Source organism: Elaeis guineensis, chromosome 14 (assembly GCF_000442705.2).
Source record: "Elaeis guineensis isolate ETL-2024a chromosome 14, EG11, whole genome shotgun sequence".
Classification (NCBI taxonomy): domain Eukaryota; kingdom Viridiplantae; phylum Streptophyta; class Magnoliopsida; order Arecales; family Arecaceae; genus Elaeis; species Elaeis guineensis.
Window position 1 is genome coordinate 69,398,565 of NC_026006.2, and position 19,253 is coordinate 69,417,817.

At 41.3% G+C, this 19,253-nt stretch overlaps 2 protein-coding genes across 2 annotated transcripts; one reads left to right on the forward strand and one right to left on the reverse strand.

Moving 5' to 3' along the window:
* The first annotated feature begins 4,456 nt into the window (after positions 1-4,456).
* Positions 4,457-7,809, forward strand: LOC105033009 (uncharacterized). The gene is given in 4 exon segments (XM_010907634.4): positions 4,457-5,716; positions 5,719-7,127; positions 7,233-7,372; positions 7,374-7,809. Coding segments are annotated over 4 exon segments (2,895 nt in total). The 5' UTR covers positions 4,457-4,605; the 3' UTR covers positions 7,609-7,809.
* A 6,868-nt stretch (positions 7,810-14,677) lies between these two features.
* Positions 14,678-17,293, reverse strand: LOC105033016 (uncharacterized). Its single transcript, XM_029261124.2, has 3 exons — positions 16,867-17,293; positions 16,370-16,735; positions 14,678-15,484 (listed from the first exon to the last, which is right to left on the reverse strand). Exons 1-3 carry the CDS (start codon positions 17,155-17,157, stop codon positions 14,861-14,863), a joined length of 1,281 nt encoding a protein of 426 aa, XP_029116957.1. The 5' UTR covers positions 17,158-17,293; the 3' UTR covers positions 14,678-14,860.
* Between the last annotated feature and the right edge of the window lie 1,960 nt (positions 17,294-19,253).

Consider the following 19,253-nt stretch of genomic DNA (forward strand, 5'->3'; position numbering starts at 1 on the left):
TATTGATGCTGGTTATTGACAGAGATGAAAGGAAAAAGAAAGGAGGACGATAGTAGCGTGCGCTCAGGTGGTCAGATGGCGGTGCCGTCAAGATCGTGGTCAATGACGGGGCATGAGAAGGAGAAGAGAGATTGGAGATGCAACGTTAAGAAAAATTTTGATTGAGAGAGCTAAAGGGACGATATTTGTAAATAAATTAAAAATTCATTTTCGAATAAGTTTCTACATGATAATTTTTTCCTTCAAAATTATTCAAGAATAATTCTGTCATTTACATGGACTTAAACGACAACAGATGGCAAAAGTGGACGTTAGAAATTTAAAAATAATTTTTTAGCAGTTCAAATATATTTTATTTCATACGAGTAATACAGGAACTTAAAAATAATTTTAGATCAATTTAAAAATATATAAATATTTTTTTTAAAAATTAATATTTATTATCGTACCTTACATCTTAACTGGTCAGAAATCATCCATATGTTATACGCACCGTTAGATTTAACCACACAAGATGTACGTTCGTCAGGTGAGCTATAGGCAAAGTCTCTTGGAGAAATAATAAAGGATATGGTACTTTCAATGAAAGTCACATGGCGAGCTACCATTGGCTGGCTTTATCATCCAGCAACAATTGGTTCCGCGGTTTACCACCTTATGAGGCATGCAATTGTTCTGCGACTCGTGCGGGCCTCGTCGAAGTCAGCCTACCATGCTTCCAGTGCCTTCCGCTTTGCCCTCGTTCCAGATTGGAAGGATATAATTTATAGAACCAGAGGAAAGAATTCAAATTCCGTCTCCATCCTGCATGCGGAAATTTATCATAAAAGTCGGATAAATCTACACATCCATCGGTGTGTCATGAAAGATGTGTTGTTTGAGGTGTGCCTTTCCCCCAAGTGACTGACACATTGACGGGGATGAGGTGACTGTTTTGCCGAATAGCTCTTTGGGTTTTCTGAACGAATCTTGTTGTTTTTTCACGTATTCACGGACCTTTGCATTGGGACAGGTTTCGTGTTTAACTTTATTTCACCATCCTTTAAAGTTAATCAAGTTAACCGACTTTGAAGGGCGTGGACCCAAGGATTTAACCTTCATTTTGGATATTTATTTGGCTGCTTAAATTGATAGCTATCCTTAACCAAGAGATAACTAGCACGTAGATACGTATAGCTGAGTCGTACGTACGCCAAGGACAAACAATTCCTTATCTACAGAGATTGAAACTTTGCATATCATTTTTGTGAAAGATGCGACATGTTTTGTCCGCCTCTGAAAATCCATGCATGAAATCCCACCTACCATGCTTTTTCCTGCCATTTGGACAATCTCGGCCCGCAGACCTAATCAAATCCTCCGCTTTTTCTACTTGTATATATAATAATAAAAGCATAACTGCAAAGGAAAAAAAAAAAAAATATCCGAGACAATATTCAGAAAACACTAAGCAAGCCTTATGTGTCCGAACACCATACGCATCAGCCCAAAGCATCTGAGCTAGAGCAGAAGGAAGGCATTGATCTATAAGAGTGAAATTGCTATCCAATATTTGGCCCACCAAAAAATCTGCAGCCTGATTAGCCTCCTCCCATAGAACATGAATCACCACTCTTTACCCTTCCATTATTACTTCAATTCCTTCTCCATCTAGCTTCCCTTCTCCCTCACATTTCCTTCATGTCCGAGAGCTTACCTTTCACATCTTGCTCATGAAGCTACTATTTGGTCTTCTAATCAGCTACGAATTGTTGATAGATCCTGCAGCACCCACTACTACGAGACCTCCGAAGCTGATAAAGATGGAAGATCTATGTCAATTAAATGCTATCTAAAAATCCAAATACTTATCTGGATAGCCCAAGAGCATGTAAACACCATAAAAATTCTTAACCCCTCCAATGCAGAACTATTACTCAACATCCCCTCTCATGTGTAGCACTCGAGAGACGAAACTGAAATGAGAGGCAATACATGGAATAGTAAGTATGAGCGTGGAGATTTCGGTAGGCAAGAAGGATTGGTAGACTCGGATGCATGGATTAATGCTTAATCTACCAAAACCTACATACTCCAACTATACTAGTCGATATGTCGCCCCTCGTTCCAGATTTCATTTCTTGGGCTCTACACATGAGAGGAGAATTAAGTTGAGAAATGGTAGTCGTGTGTTATCCATATATTATGGTGTCGATCCATCTCAATGTCTACATTTGTTCCCACATCACATCTTCAGCTATGCTTGTGGAACCATTGTTTGCAGCCCTGCACCTTAGTTGCGTCTTGGATGAGACTTATTTTCCATCGCAGGACATATAGAAACGCCTCATAGCCTACAGGACCTACACCAGCTTCTTGGTCTTGTGATGCGCGATCCATCGGAAATTCTCAGTAAAAAAAAAAGTGGAATGCGATGCGTAAAACACTTGGCCATTCGCATCGCACCAGACAGAGTATTTTCTGGGTCTGCATCCACCAACAGCCATGGGAATGTAAGGACTGCTAATTAAAGCATGCGAGCTTTGCTCTGACCCACATGCCTTGATTTCGTACAACAAAAACTTCATGAGTAGCCAGCACCTCACGGAACTCCCTCGCATTCTTTTATGGTGCCCATCCTCTTAGGATTCCCTTAAAGAAGATTGGCGGCATCATGACAAACGTTTCATTTTAAGCCAGCCGGGGTGGAGTTGGGTGCAACTTTACACATTAGACTTTGCGCAGGACTGACTGGCTTCAGGCTTCCTCAAGATTTTGCTCGTACACCTAACCTCCCCACATGTCATGCTTGAGATAAAGCATTCTCATCAAAGCAAGATAAAGCCTGGTATCGCGTGGTCCAAACATGCTCGGCCGCTGAGATGGAACCCAACATAATTCCAGCAACCAGCAGTTTATGCAACGATTCGAGCATTCGCACCAAATTCTTGTTTCCTTCATATCACAAATTCTAAGAATCGCATTAATTGTTTGTTGAGTAGTAACCATCTGTACGTTAACATATATCACAGAATTTAATTGGACAATCATTTGTTGGAGAAGCTTTAACCAATTTTATGGTGCATTTAGCGGAGGCCATATTGTGGGCTCCCATTTATCGGCTGATTAGATCTGGATCCGAGGTGCATCAAGATAGAATAGCATAAAATACAGTACACAGGTAGGTATTATATTTTATAAAGCAACCATAGTATTTCTTAGGAGAAATTAATTGGATTGGCCATGGCGAGCGGGATCGCGGGAGGAATCCAAATCCTATGCGGCCGGCTAACGTCGACTTCAGGTGGGCCCAGTCAAGAGAGACAAACACGTAATGGGCGGGCCATGGCACAGCGTCGGGTTTCAACGGGAGCCGGGCGTCGCGGGCCCACCTGGTCCCTGCGGGCGAACAACCGTCCTTTCCGTTCCCAATTCGCACAAAGCACCAAGCAGGACCAAGCGCTGAATCCCCAACCCCACCAGCTGGACATAACCATCTCCCATTTCTTCTTTTCTGTGATTCTATTGCTCGCTTTCTTGGTGTTGATTGGTTCTTGCGGTCGAACAGCAGGCCTTCTCTCTTCCCAATCTATTCTTGCCAAGACGATGGCAGCCGAAACTCCGAGGAGACCAGCTCTCTTCTGAAGGACCAGAAAAGGGAGGCAGAGGCAGAGGCAGATCTGTGGTACGCCTTCATTTCCCTGATCTCAGTCTCTTTTATGATTAATTGCTGTTTCCTTCATTTTTCTTGAGACGATGCATGTTTTCTAGCAAGTCTTGAGCAAGTTTTCTGGTTCTTCTTCTTCTTCTTCGATGTTGATATATATGTTTTGAGTACGAGGAAGGGCTTCTTCTAAGAGTGGACTCGGTTACTGAAGTGCGAAGCAAAACGACGGATGATCCTCGTTCGGACTATTTGTTTGTCAGGATGGTATTTGGCTTCGATTTATTTGGGCTCTTTTGCTTTCTCAAGTAGATTGTCCCGATGGGAATAGTGAATCCAGAGGGCTGGGCTATCTTGAGTTTTTACTTGTTGAGTCTGTTTAGCTTAATTTTGTGTTTCCATCCTCGAAGATCACAATGTCACGTACACAAGCTAAATCTCTGATTAGGGAGTAGAATGAGGGCATGGTGATACCCTTTTGGTCTTTGAGACCTTTCTAAACCCTCAAATTCTAAAACCCCAACAATCTCTAGAATGTCTAATATCTCTAATTTTTTTTTTTTTTTTTAACACAAAAAGAAGTAAAATCTCTAATGTTTTTATCCCATCAAAAACCGAAGAAAACATTTGGGTCTTTTTGCTCTTCTTCAAGTGGTACTGGTCAACTCCTAAAATTGATTTTACCATGATCTATTCTCAAATTCAGTCTCTCTGCTGTGATAACAACTCAATTAATGATATGCATTACAACCCTCGTACAACTTTTAAGACTCAAGCCTGGTCCTTTTTTTTTTTAATCTTCAGCATTGCAGCCTGTCATGTTAAAGTGATTCACAGCTGAGAATCCATCCATCTCTCTTAGCTTCAGCCAAGGGAACAGTGATGGAATTCTATAGATCATCGTGAAAGATGATTGCACGGAAGTGAAGCAGATTGAATTGCCACATTAGATATTTGTAATCATGCCTTCCATTATAGAAACAAAAATCACAAAGGATGCAGAACCCAAGGTGATGGGGTTTAATTCACTGGACAAGAGAAGTTCGCTTCAGCATCAGTCCCCAAAATTATCGAAAGAGAGGGAGTTAACCCCCAGGCAAAGCAGGAGTATGAAGTTGCTAGAGAAGGATAAGGCCTTGAAAGCTACAAAGTTCAATGGACTAACAAGTTCAGATCACAATGCTGTGAAGGGGGGCTTGGTCTCACCTATGCCCTTGCGGAGCTATCAAAAGCCATGGCCTGGTAGGAAATCTACTGGGATTGAAGACCCAGTAAAACACATGTCAAATGTTCCAAGTTTTCTCCAACACATGGAGAGAGGATATGATGTTCAGGAGAAGGCGCTGAATTTTGGAGTCCTTGATTGGGGACTTCTTGAGAAATGGACTTACCAGCAGAAACACATCATTAATGGGAGAAGTGGAAATTCTTCATCTAGTAGTAATGAGTCCTCTTCATTTTCGACATTTGTATCATCTTCCCAATCTTGTAGAAGCACAGCCAGCCCTCTTTCTCAAACAAAGCTCTCTGTTCTTATGGATGGTCATGGAAATTCATCTATTATAAGTTGCCAAAATAAGTTGATGGAGGAGGAAATATCTGGGCATGTTTTGTGTTTTTCTGATCCAGAAACTTCACCCTTAAAGTTCCCTTCTGGGCATGACCAGCATCTTGATTCAGATTATGGTACCAGTACTGATTGTTTGCAGCTCAAGAGTGAAAAAGACAGAGAATGTTCTGATGGCAAAGCCATATTCCAGAATGTATCCCAACCTCCAGATGTTGGCAATTCATGTTCAACATACAAAAATTATAATACCCCAGATTTTACACATAAGGCTGCACAGGCACGAGATTGTGGATCAAGTAAAGAAGCAAGGTATCAGGGCTACCATAACAGCCTACTCTTGGCCAAAGATTGGCTAGGAAAACAATGCTTAGATGAATCACCAAAGAAAGAAGGCTTGTGGGAACATCTACAGCAGAGTCTTCGTGCAAAAGACAAAAGCTTTGAGTTCTCTGTGTCTGATGATGGAAGGTCGGCAGAGAAAACCCAGAACAGTCCTTCAAATAGCTGCCTGAGATTGTCCAATCTACCTTACTATCTCCTCATGTTCCCCACTCATGTCCACTCCCTTGTTCCATTTTGGCTGACGAACCTTTTTCAGCTGGTATTCTTCTGCAAGAAAATGAAGTAGCAACCACTAAATCACATTTTACTGGATATTCTTGTGATCAATCTGCATTTAAGGCAGATAGATTAGGTCAAGGTGAAGCAAAAGCAGCCAGTGTTACAGGAAGAAAATTGCCTAACCATCTATCCAGTGCAGGGAGCAGAAGTTCTGGTTTACAGGTAAAACAATCAAAGTCTATTGCCTGCCCAGATAAAACTGATAGAGATAAAACCAGCGCTAATAACAGAGGTAGGCACAGTCCATTGAGGAGGTTGCTAGATCCATTGCTAAAGCCAAAGCATCACATGAAAACTTCTGCTCCAGTTGTAGCCCTGCCTATTCACCACTCTTATGAATTAAATGATGCTTATAGGCCTCATATATCGGAAGAGTTAGCATTATCACGTGTGCCAGTCAAATCATTGGATACAGGCATTAATTCCAATTGGCAGGTAAAGGGAAACCCGAACTCCTCAAGGCCGGTGCGCGCCAACAGCGGTGGGTCACTTCAAGGTAAGGGGCAGGTGGCATCAATGAGACATGCACTTCTGCAACTTGCTTGGAAGAATGGTCTGCCTTTGTTTATGTTTTCATCCGGTGACAGTGATATTCTCTCAGCTACAATAAGGAAGAAATGCGTCTCAGATAAAGACAGTTGTGAATGCATTTATACAATTTTCTCTGTTCATGAAGTTAAGAAGAAAAGTGGGGTGTGGATTAACCCTGGAAGCAAGAGTAGAAAGCATGGCTTGCTCTCTGATGTTGTTGGCCAGATAAAGGTTTCATGTTCCAAGTTGGCCAACCATGATTCCAAGAGTCATAATGTCATGAGAGAGTTTGTTTTGCTTGGTGCTGAACCATTAGCAACATCCCACAAACCTGTTGGTTCCCCATTCATCACAGAGCTCTTAGCTGTCATTGCTGAAGTTCCTCAGGAGAGGCCAGAAAGTCATAACATTAATGTACTATGCTGCAGCAAATGCAGGTACTCATCACCAATGAATTCGGCAGAAAATTTATGTTCCTGCTGTGGACAAAATGGTCTGCAGATTGAGCAGAGGAATGATGATTCAAATTTACCTACTCTCACAGCCATACTTCCAAGTGGGGTTCATGGCTTGTCAGACAGAGGAGAGCCATCCCCTTTGATCCAAAGATGGAAATCTGGTGGAACATGTGATTGTGGAGGTTGGGACGAGGGTTGTTTGCTAATGATTTTAACTGACAAGTTTCAAGGGAATAGGAGCCCTTCTCCAGCCAAAGCTTGTTGCAACACAGATGGCACTCACCGATTTGAATTGTTCATTCAGGTATGCAGATCAAGATCCATCATTTGCTTCCTTTGATGTATCTACTGCCAGCTGATTAATGTCAGTTGAACTTACTGCTGACTTTCATAATTTGATCTTTCTCAGGGAAAATCTCTTGAAAACAGACATGCCTTCAGCATGATTTCCTTCAAAGAGGGCCTGTATACTGTTGATTTCAGGGCACCCATTGCTTTATTGCAGGCTTTTGCGATTTGTATAGCAACCCTCCACAGCAGGAAGCCTCGATCACTCAGTGGAAGCACCTGCCTTGCAGGAACACATCTTTGCTGAACTTGCAAGGAGTTCTGAGATATTGCAGGAGGAGATCCTGCAAGTAATGCACCAAACCATCCAACTCTTTTCTCTGTCGGAAGGGCTTAATTGCCTCGCTGATCATTGGAGTGAGGGGCATGGTATTTCAGTTGTGCTCCTTCCAGCTACTTACGAGTTGATAGTGATGGTGGATGGATCATCCCCCTAGTTACAGCTAGCCTATTTTGGTAAATGTTACAGCTATCTTCTATTTGCTAACATATGGTACCAGAGCTAGAGAAGATGACCCCTGTGTGGCCAAAATGTGCATTACAAAGGTTGGCATCCTATTGTTCCTGTTTCTACTTAAACTTGGTTTCCTTATGTTGCTGTATCAATTTTAACAGCAGTAGAAAAAACTTTGTCGGAATAGGAGTTAAGGAATCTTGGTGTCATATTGCCTCATTAGAAAATTGGAAAGATATTTTTTTTACCCCCTCGAGTAGACCCCCTCCTGTTAAAAGGAATCGGGTGGTATCTTTTGTGTGAAAGAATGATTGATTTTCTTTCATGACCTCAACCACTGGATTGTGCTTTGCACCTTTCAAAGCATGATGTGAGCTTTGTGATTTGTCCTGTGGGTGGATGCAAGAGGTTTGTCATGCTTTGAAAGGTGTGCAATGCATGATCCAGCGGTTGAGGTTGCAAAAGAAGATTAATCATTCTTTCGCACAAAAGATACAACTCGAACCCTTGTTAAAAATATTTTCAATCGAATCTTTCGAGGTAATTTTCTGATGCAGTGTCATACAGCTATGGCTTAGTCTCTTAGTGCTATTAATTATAAGCATTAAAAGTGAAGGTGCTTTTAGTTCCAAGAGGATCTAGGGTGGTACTTGAGAATTGTATTAGGGTTAAAAGTCTAGAACTAAACCTCCTCTTCCCTTGCTGTTCTAATCCAAGCAAAATCGGCAAAGGTTGGCATCCTATTGTTCCTGTTTCTACTTAAACTTGGTTTCCTTATGTTGTTGTATCAATTTTAACAGCAGTAGAAAAAACTTCATCGGAATAGGAGTTAAGGAATCTTGGTGTCATATTACCTCATTAGAAAATTGGAAAGATATTTTTTTTACCCCCTCGAGTAGACCCCCTCTTGTTAAAAGGAATCGGGTGGTATCTTTTGTGTGAAAGAATGATTGATTTTCTTTCATGACCTCAACCATTGGATTGTGCTTTGCACCTTTCAAAGCATGATGTGAGCTTTGTGATTTGTCCTGTGGGTGGATGCAAGAGGTTTGTCATGCTTTGAAAGGTGTGCAATGCATGATCCAGTGGTTGAGGTTGCAAAAGAAGATTAATCATTCTTTCGCACGAAAGATACAACTCGAACCCTTGTTAAAAATATTTTCAATTGCATCTTTCGAGGTAATTTTCTGATGCAGTGTCATACAGCTGTGGCTTAGTCTCTTAATGCTATTAATTATAAGCATTAAAAGTGAAGGTGCTTTTAGTTCCAAGAGGATCTAGGGTGGTACTTGAGAATTGTATTAGGGTTAAAAGTCTAGAACTAAACCTCCTCTTCCTTTGCTGTTCTGATCCAAGCAAAATCGGCAAAGATGAAACAAGATCTCCCACAATCAAGCCAGAAATTGAACCTAGAGAGCATCTTTGGGTCATTCCTTTATCACGTCCTTATCCTTTGATCCTGCTATTGAAAGACGAGCTCATAGGTTCTGTTGAAATTCAAAGAAAAAATATTTGTTTTATCCTTTATTGTTGATAAATAAGGCTCGGCCTATGACATTGCTCCTAAATTTGCTTAGTGGCTATAGGTAAAATGTGGCTATTTTAATTATTTATGGTGGTGTTTGTTTGTTTTTTCTTTTTTCTTTTTTTAATGTGGATTTTGCTCTGTTTTGGGGATTTGGTCTTCATTTTTATGACAATGTATAGGGAATATATTCTCTTTGGACCTCTGATAGCCTATCTATGCTAGTTGTTTGCATGCTTTGAAACAAGATGTAATAGATATCTGATGCTTCAATAAATTATTGATTATCCCAAACTATGGGATGTTATGTAGCAATGGTGGTAATTTAACTTTTATTCTATTGCAATCAAATGCTGATGTGGCCCCAAGCATGTTAATCGTGGATTGTGTAGTGGAAGTACTTTAGCTCTCTAATTCATGGAAAATCAACAGCTAGTATGGTCCCCAGCATGTTAATTGTGTAATTTTATCCTAAATTATTGTAGTCTCTCCAATGTTAGCCATTGATTTTTATGGTAAACTGACTCCCATTATTGGTGTGGCCCCTCACTTGTTAATAATATTGTTGTTACCAATATAGCTTTTGTATTGGATTTTGGAAATTTGTGTTTTTCCAAAGAAACTACTTTGGCCTTGGAAGCATACTGCTTGTGCCTCCCCCGAGGGATACTTCTCCAGCGACCAATAACTAGACCAGGATCAAGTGCATAAATCTATAGTTCTTTAGGTCGTGGACTAAAGCAGAGATAAACATTTTGGAGTGATATTTATGGGGCTTATGACTGTAATTTGGTTGAAGTATGTTGATGATTTGCTTTTGTGCTAGTTCTGAAATTTAGCAGGAAAATAGTTATGTTTCTGGTGGTAGTGTACATTCTATGATAGTAAATGTAATTTTTGATGAATGGTTGCTAATTTTTTTGACTAGGACGTGAAAATATTCATGTATGGTTAGATAAGAATAACAGGATGTATGGTGGGAAATACTGGACTACTAAATTTTTCTGATACTTGAAATCACAACAAATTCACTGATCTTGTATCTTGTTCGTGTACGGTGTTTAAACCAATTTGATTTTTTGATTTCAAATGCATTGGATTTCAAGTTTGAATGCACAATGTGGATTAAATAGTTCTTTTTGCCTGAAGTTATAGTGTGGATTTATTGTGTATGTATTTAAGCTCCAACTGGTCTGATTTATTTCAGCATCAATTTGCTGTTGGTGGTTGGATACTCTATGAAATGGATTGGATTATCTCTGAAAGGTTATGAAATGGGTTGGATTGACCGTGAATGTTTGAGCAATTGCAATGTAGTTATCTATAATGTAGTTTACTTATGCTGTTGGCATCTCTTAAAGTCGGCATCAGTTGGTCTCTTAAATAGTTACTTAATCCTTTAATCTATTTTCACTTCAATCAAGTAACTTAATAGTTACTCAAGCGGTAACTAAAATCTTTAGTTTATTTAATATGAGCTTCAGTTACCGCGAGTAGTCTTAGTACTCTGATTATCTCAGTACTTTTAATAAATAGTTTATTTATACTACCTCGGGTTTGGAGTAGATTTAGTCAATCATATGATATTTCAATTTGCCCATAGCTCCTTGTTCATCTTGCATTTGTTGTCCAGAATCCAGGTTTGTGTTCAGGTCGACAAGCTTTTGTTTTTTTGTGGGTGGGGGGGTAAGAGAATCTATTTTTCATTGCACTGAAAAGCCCTGCACCTGAATTCTACGTGCACCCACACCATTGTTGCACCATCACCATCGCTACACGTTACACGTGATACCGCATACAAAATGTCCACACTCATTGCACTTGTGCCCTCGAAACCCTCAGTCCCACTAACATTAATTCCTGGTTCGACAAGCTCCTTAAGGCAAGCTCATTTTTGCATCCCACTTCTGGCTCAATGCAAGCACTTCCCCTCTGAATAGCCATGATACTATGAAACACCAGGTGAGGCATTGGTGGGTCTCTGCAGGTCCAGGTCTCGCCCTCTAGCTTTCTTTTTGTTGGATCAGTAGATTCAGTTTTTCTTTCTTGTGCAAGCTTGTGGGAGGATCGTGCCATGAGAATAGCCATAGCCCTGGTAGCCTGCAACTGCTATTTGAAGAAGAACAGCCTATTTGAAAGGGTGTTGTCTAGGGTTTGCAGCAGCCAATGTGCCTCAAAATAGGACACATCTAAAAGGTTGGCCAGGATTTGCAGCAGTCCATGAGATTTGTAGTCAAGTTCTCCTTCAGTGAGACCTCTCTTTCTCCGGGATAAGGAGATGAATGCAAAGTTAATTCTATCCAGCTCGCGCCTCGTTTTGTGGAACTCATAAAGAAGGATCAGCAAGTCATTTTTTGATTAATTTCTGGGATCTTTGAAAAAAAGCAAAAGAGACCCCATCGGATCCCGTGCTTTCGAGCCGGCGAAAAGGAAAAGAGTACTTTTGATTTCATCCATAATGAGATCCCCAACCAAGGAGTTGAAGTCTGCTGCTTCGTTATCAAAAAGCAAGTTCTAATTGATGGAGAAAGAAGGGAGGAACTCATTTCCAGAGAGGCCTTTGAAGTATCCATGAAAGATTCTTGCCATGTCCTTGGCTTTCAGAGGAGGGTATTGTCTCTGGTTTCTAATCCGAGGAATTGAAAAAGTGTTACCGGTGAAGAGAATCACGTGATAACCATATATTAATGGAGTCCATTTGGCGCCATCTTTTTAACACCTAAACGAGTTGGATAAAGCTACAAGGATCTAGGGGCATTTTAGGGATATCACGACTTAAGATTAGTCGAGCGACGGTCAGATGACCCTTATGCTGGTAGAGATGGATAGATATATCGCATTGCATCTGACAAATTAGCTTGAGGATTATCACTGAAGATTTTTATATAAGCAATGCTAAAATTTGAGGTCAAAAGTTTTTTTTATTTCCCCCTAGAAAATAATCTGCATACCATACGTTATTTCTGCAATAGAATGATAAAAGAAAAGAAATTCTTCGTACACCATGGGCGGTGTAGAAAATCCAATATGGAGTGTACCATCTTATCCGATTGATTCACGTAGCTACCGCTTTTTAATGCACATTTAATGCTTACAATTTTTTTTTGTTTAAAATTTTTGAATAACGAAAATAGCTTTAGTGTTTAAAAAAATTACGACATCCTGTGGCATATTATGGCATCCTACGTCATATTTATGATATCTTGTGAAAAAAATTATGACATTCTGTGATATATTATGACTTCCCACGCATAAGAAGTCATAATTTGGTTCAAGATATCATAATATGAAAAAGGCATTTTTGTCATAACCATTTTTTAATGCGCATTTAATGCATGTAGCTTATTTTTTTGTTTGAAAATTTTGAATGACGAAAATATCTCAGTATTTTAAAAAAATTATGATATTTCATGCATATTATGACATCCTCCGTTATATTATTATATCCTATGAAAAAAAATTATGACTTTTCGCATGTAGGATGTCATAATTTTTTTCAAAGATGTCATAATTTTTTCAAAGAGCTGACGTATTTTTATTATTTAAAATTTTAAATTATACATGGGCACTAGACCGTGTCTAGCATGGCCCTAGGCTCGGGGTCTGACGGGCCGTGTTAAGCATGGCCCATGGCCCGTCAGGCCCGCGGGCCTGATGGAAGGCCCATTTTTTTTTCTTTCTTTTTTTTTTAAAAAAGCAATCATTATTGGCACAACCCATTTAAGGCTGTCACAGGCCCTGCCAAGTACGGCCCGTTCAAGGTCATTACGAGCCAGGCACGGCCCATAACAGTTAATTCAATTTTTTTTTAAATTTTTTGGGTTGGATAACCGCTAGTTTTTGGTTTTTTACCATTTTAATCCCCCTAACAGCATAAAATGGCTAGTTTTAAGGATAATTTGAAAAAATAAAAATATTAGGATTTCATAATTCTACATTATTTTTTTTTTTTTTGATTCAGGAGTTCTTAATTTCTTCTCTTTCTCTCTCTCTCTTTTTATATATATATATATATAGATAGATAGATAGTAAGGTATGATTGATAAATGAGCTGTATGAATTTAGAGCAAATATTATTTTTATATTAAAAAAAATAGAAAAGCCTCTCTAAACTAGCATCAACCTCTACTTTTAAATATGCTAGCGCGTACATATAAATCATTGTACGGACTTCGTACCAACTACTATGCTCTAACTAGCCGTTAGGCATTCTTAAAACATTTGGCGATGGCTCTAACAGCTAATAACAAGTAGATCTGCCAATGTGTTATTTATAAACTTTCCTATGAATTTGATAAATTTTTTCATTGCTTAAATTATATGTTAAAAAAAATTATATATTATTAGATCTATCTAACATCTTGAAAGAGGCCGAATATAGTTACAGATGAATTGAGTTAAGTTCAATGTGTGATTAATTTATCGTGGCTAATTCTCTCGAGACCATCAAAATTTTTTATAATCAAATAGATGAATTTAAAAGGTTTATGGGCCGATAAAAAATCATCGAGATTAGTACTAATTAAAGTTGTTAAAATAGCTATTGGTTGATTGAGGCTGCGCGCAAACAAATCCCTTATAGGGATGGACAAGGAGGGGCATCCTCGTAATTAGATTTATCTTTGTAAGTTTTTAGATTTATCTTTTAATTATTAATGTGAGTCACCTCAATATTTTTTTTTTCTTATTATATTTGGATGTCAGTCCTAACCCCCTTACTCCTTTGTACCATTTTGATTGTTATTAATAAATCTGGAGGAATCCATGCTAAAACCCCTATCATTATAAGGTGATTTTTTGCTTTTACAAAAAAAATCTCACATCTATTCTTAATTTTACTCAATTTTTTAATAATTTATAAAAAAAATTTATATTTTTTAAATTCAAAAAAAATCGAACCAGTACGCGAGCCGTATCGAGCCCATGTCAGACCGTGCTTGGCCTGAGTTGTGGGCTGTAAACTCTCATCTCAGTCCGGCTCCTTCTAATGGGCTATGTCTAGTACGATCCATTTCGTGCTGAATTACGAAAAATATGCAAAGCATTCACATTCAGATGCGAGAATCTCTTTCTTCTTGGGAAGCTCCGATCATTATCGTATGCTCTCTTATAATTTCAGGTGGTTTCTGACTTCGTTCTCGTACCTTGGCTGTTCTCAGCCTCCCCCTTCATCAAAAAAAAAAAAAAGAAAAAAAAAAAAAAAAAAGATTTCGTTCTTGTACCTAGTTTGATTGCTCTCAACAAACAATTAAAGCTACTGCAGGTACCCTGGACAGAACGGAAAAAGTCGAGCCAAATTACGTTTCTATGTAGGTGTAACAAGTGCACGTCATCCTCCCGGATGCTGCATCTGTTTTCATTTGTCCGATCAATATGCACTTACTGAATTCAGTTCAGGGGTCGCTGGTGATGCCCTGGTTTATGCTACTCCGTCGAGCATCAACGGTCAGATCCTCCTGGGTGCGGGCATAAAAAAATTATAGGGACCCAAGGAAATGCCGATTTACGTACACAATTAGACTGCAAGATAAATTGAGATATCGGGATCCGGTATGATGTAAAATCCAAAGGACAGCTTATACTAGTGAGCTTTCGATGGAATTAATTCCTGGTCCTGGACAATTACAATCAGACCCAACACTTCAAAGTATTGCACTTTTGCAATATTATTATTTACACAACCCCACAGATGATATCAGGACTTGCCATTTTACTCGTCCGAATCCTCGATGTCAAGTGCGGCAACCTTGGAATGGCCAATCCCAGGGAGGGCCTGAGATCCGAATCCGATAGGTGGACGTGCGCCCTTCACCATCGCATTCGCATCGCTGGAGCCTTGCTTCTTATCATCTTCCAGGTCCCCCGGAGGCAAGAAGCAGTCCATGGACAGGCCCCATATATTAAAGTCCACCTCTTCGACGGCCCACACCTCTTCCACGACCACGCGCGTCCTCGTGTGCCCATCGTTGGAGTCGCCGAATCGGAACAGAGATGCGGTGGTGCGCCCGGCATGCGCGATATAGATGCCATCGATGGGCCGGTAGTCTTCGACGGATGACTCCATGGTGGTCTCCCAGTAGACGACGCTCCCCTCGCTCGCGGATTTGATTCGGAGGAGATGGGAGTCTTCTAATTGGACGAGCAGGCCGGTCCGCTGGCTGAAGTAGCCCCACACCGTGTGCCGGATGATCTCCACGCCGCCGCTGCTTTGGGCTCGCAGGGCCGCCGCTTGCGCGTCCAGCCTTAAAACGAAGCAATCCTCGCCGTTAACTGCCTTCTCCCCGAGGCAGACGGCATTGGAGAATAAGCTGGCCGTGGTCCTTGGATCAAAACCCTGCGGTACGTGATGAAAAATCCATCGGATTGATCGGTCAGTCATGTCCTTAATTCGGATTGTTGTGACGACCAGACTGCACTTGCAGGTGCTTGGTCCCCCCCTCCCTTTTTCTATCATTGTTGAAGCACTTCCCCAAATTTGTTAAAAGAACGTATATAAGAATGTGCAAGAAGTCAGGGGAAAAGGATGCACAAACATGCCTGCCTCCTGATTAGGAGGATGGAAACTTAATGATTGACCATAAGACTTGTTCCAATCTTGTTATGCCTTTTTTTTTTTTTATTAAATCTTGTCTGACCCAAAGGTGCTCCCGAAAAATGTGTGGCATGTCGTTACCAAACCAAAAAAAAAAAAAAAAATGTGGCATGTAAGGTTCGTTGCATGTGCTCTGTGCGGTGGACTTTTTTTTGGTATCTACCCACGAAACCTGCCGTTTCAGCAGGCGAAATAGCTGACATCCACCCACCATGTGGTCGTCTGCACTTGGCACATGGCTTCACGTTGGGCGGTTGTCCTCCGTTTAGCTTTCAATGCCAAGTACCAACAGATGGGAAGACGGCCGGCGGACTTACCGCTAGCTGCCTTCTGACAGTCAAATTGCTTGGTATATATGCGTAACAACTGAATCCAAATGTGATCGACCAGCATTTTGATCGACTTAGTCTAGTTTCAGGGTCCAAGAAGGGAACCTGCTCGCCTCCTCCATGAACAATAATCAAATAATTTAGTCCTACTACTTGCTTTGCTAAATTTGTTTAGTTTCGATCGGCAGGGTTCTAATTTGGGTGAATGATCGCTCAACCCGCTGCTTAATTATGATTAAACTAACACCACCAGAACAGCAGCAGCAGCAGCAGCAGCATGTTTTGTTATGTCGAATACCTGAAGGGCCCGGCGAAGGGGTCGTGGTGGTCCCCTAGAGGCATGGGACTGGTGCCATGGTGTTTGCCTCCACGCCACCTTGCCGTCACTGCCGGCGCTGATCTTGCACCCGGCCACCACCAGCTCAAGGCACCAGAGGTCCGGCTGTTTCTGCCAGAGCACGAACCCTCCCATCTCCGCTCCACGGCCACCTTTAGTCACCTTCTTACTGGTATGACCGGTGTTGCTGCCGTTTCCAGTTACAACTTCTGAGGCTGTCATCCTAACTTTCCCCATGGCGTACATACTATTCACCGACTTTAACGCTTGCTCGCCACCTGACGCTGCGATGTATTGCTGTATTATGTATTTCGCCATAGATGCCTCCTGCCATTTACACGGAACAGAAGGAGAGCAAAATTTTTTTTTTAAAAAAAAGGGGGTTAAGGAGAAGAACAAGATCAAGAATAGTCGCCTTCACTGTTTAATAAACGTTATCACTTGGAAACAAGTCTTACAATAGGGTCCTCTTTGATGTGGTGGCTGTTGATGGATTTCTGGGCTTGGACGGGGAGCGGGACAAGGGGCGCACCGATAACGCCGAGCATGAGCTGGAGCTCGGCTCCTGGGCCGAGAGGAGAGGGTGCAGGACGGTCTACATGGGATCGCATCCACGCCTTCACGTTGGTGTACAGAGACTTGTGGCTTCTAGAGTTGCATCCGGACGAGAACATCTCTTCAGGGATTGGGACTTCGAGGACGGTATCCAGACCATCTTCTCGGACCAGGTTTGCGCAAAGCTTCCTCATGGAAGAAGGACCAGAAGAGATGGCGATGGAGACGCTGCAAATAAGCCTTCTTTGGCTTCTTCTTCTTCTTCTCCGCTGTATAGGGCTTGCCAATGGTTTGGACGACTGGGCCCTTGCTGACTCGCGTTCCGATCGTGGCCGCACGCTCTCTTTCTTTTCTTCCTTTCTTTCGGACCGGATGAGACTGACGTGGGTGTGGTTTATTTAAAGCGTCCTTCAACTCGCTGCTTTCATACGTTTCGTTCGGGTCCATAAAGTCGTTCGTTTTAGACATTCGGACACTGGTGGCAGGCAGGTCCCCAACCCTAAAAGTGCCGAAGTCTGTGAACTTGTAGGGTACAATTTCAGTCTGTGAACTTTTTTTGCAGGTTGCTCTTCGCGGGAGTTAGGTGCAACGGAGGATTGGCCGCAACAGATTGGCGCATCAGATAGGAGGAAAGTGAGATTAACAAAATAAAATTATGGCAAAAACAAGAGCTCAAAATAACTCCATATGCTTCGCAAGGCAATCTGCTCGTTGGGAAGACCCCCCTCCTCCACCTCAAATGGCAGAATCTAGTTCTTCACATCCTGTAGTTACTACGAACGTCCAAATCGCTGTTTTAATACAGTAAATAAAAGTATTGATGGAGACAGTGCATAGCCTTCAACAATAACAAATATAGCAGTAGTAGCAACTGCTAGTGGAGGAGCCGACGGTGCATTCAGCCTCCACATCGATCTCTCTCTCCATCCTCGAAACGACAACCGTCTCGACATTCTCACTGTGTCGAGCCACTATCTTTTCGACATTCTCACTATGTCGCCCACCATTCATGGTGATCTCCTTCTCCTTCCCATGAACATAGCATCAAGAAAGAGAAGAGGCCATGTTCACCTTCCACCTCTCGATTCTCAAGTTCTTCAGGGGACTCTACCTCTGCATTTTTTCAGCAATGGTGGCTCGATGACTACGAGCGCAAATTTAAAGAGATCGACTGCCAACTCATCCGACTCCAAGAGAATGGCCGAAGGTCCTTCAACGATCTTGACTTCCAAATTTCTCAACCTCTCTCTCAGCGTATCTTGAATGAGCCGATCCCGTCTCGATTCAAGATGCTACAAATGGAGCCATATGACGGCTCTGCCGATCTGATTTACCATCTAGAAAGCTACAAGGCTCTTATGATGATCTAAGGAGCAACCGACGCCCTCCTATGCAATGACTTTCTGACTACTATTCGAAAAGCTGCTCGAGCCTGGTATTCTGAGCTCCAATCGGGAAGCATAAATTTTTTTGAGTAGCTTGAACATTCGTTCGTGGCCTATTTTAGCACTAGCCGAAAAATACCACGAACATCAAACAATCTCTTCTCTATCAAACAAGATGAAGTAGAGATGCTGAGAGACTTCGTGGCCCACTTTGACACCGCCACACTTGAGATCAGGGATCTCAATGAAGATATGATCATCTCGACCATGAAAAGAGATCTGAAGGGATCTAGATTTACTTACTCCTTGGATAAAACTCCCCCTCAGATTTATACTAAACTTTTGGAGCGCGCATATAAGTATATTCGTGAAGACGAAGGCACCTCTGACTAGCATCAAATAGAAGAAAAATGTCAAAAAAAAAAAAAACAGAAAAAAAGTGGAGCTTCGGTCGAACCAAATCGACCAATGATTAATAAGGGAGCTTCACCCTGCCGACGGAGCCCAAAGCCGAATAATTATGGTGGTAAGTATGACTCCTATACTCTTCTTTCTGCTTCCGGTACATAGATCCTAATAGAGATTGAGGGAGAGAAGTACCTTCGTCACCTCCCACTAATAAAAGCACCACCAAAGAGCCGCGACAAGAAGAAGTATTGTAGGTTTCATCATGATCATGGTCATGATATCGAATAATGTATCCAACTCAGGAATGAAATGGAAGTTCTGATTCGGCGAAGCTACCTTGAAAAATTCTGACGAAACCGCCCGACTTAACCTCCTACCGATAGACAACCTCAATCACAACCTGAGGAAGTAATCAATAATCGATCAATGACAGAAATTATCAACATAATTTCTAGACGATCGAAAGACTAGGGGACAACTTTCCAAGAAGAGTTTAC

Excerpts from the sequence above, each read along its gene's own strand:
- LOC105033016 (XM_029261124.2), bottom strand. The coding sequence starts at position 17,157 with ATGAGGAAGCTTTGCGCAAACCTGGTCCGAGAAGATGGTCTGGATACC. Across the intron at positions 16,736-16,866 it reads ACATCAAAGAGGACCCTATT|GAGGCATCTATGGCGAAATA; the intron begins GTAAGACTTGTT and ends TGTAAATGGCAG. Across the intron at positions 15,485-16,369 it reads CCCTTCGCCGGGCCCTTCAG|GGTTTTGATCCAAGGACCAC; the intron begins GTATTCGACATA and ends CACGTACCGCAG.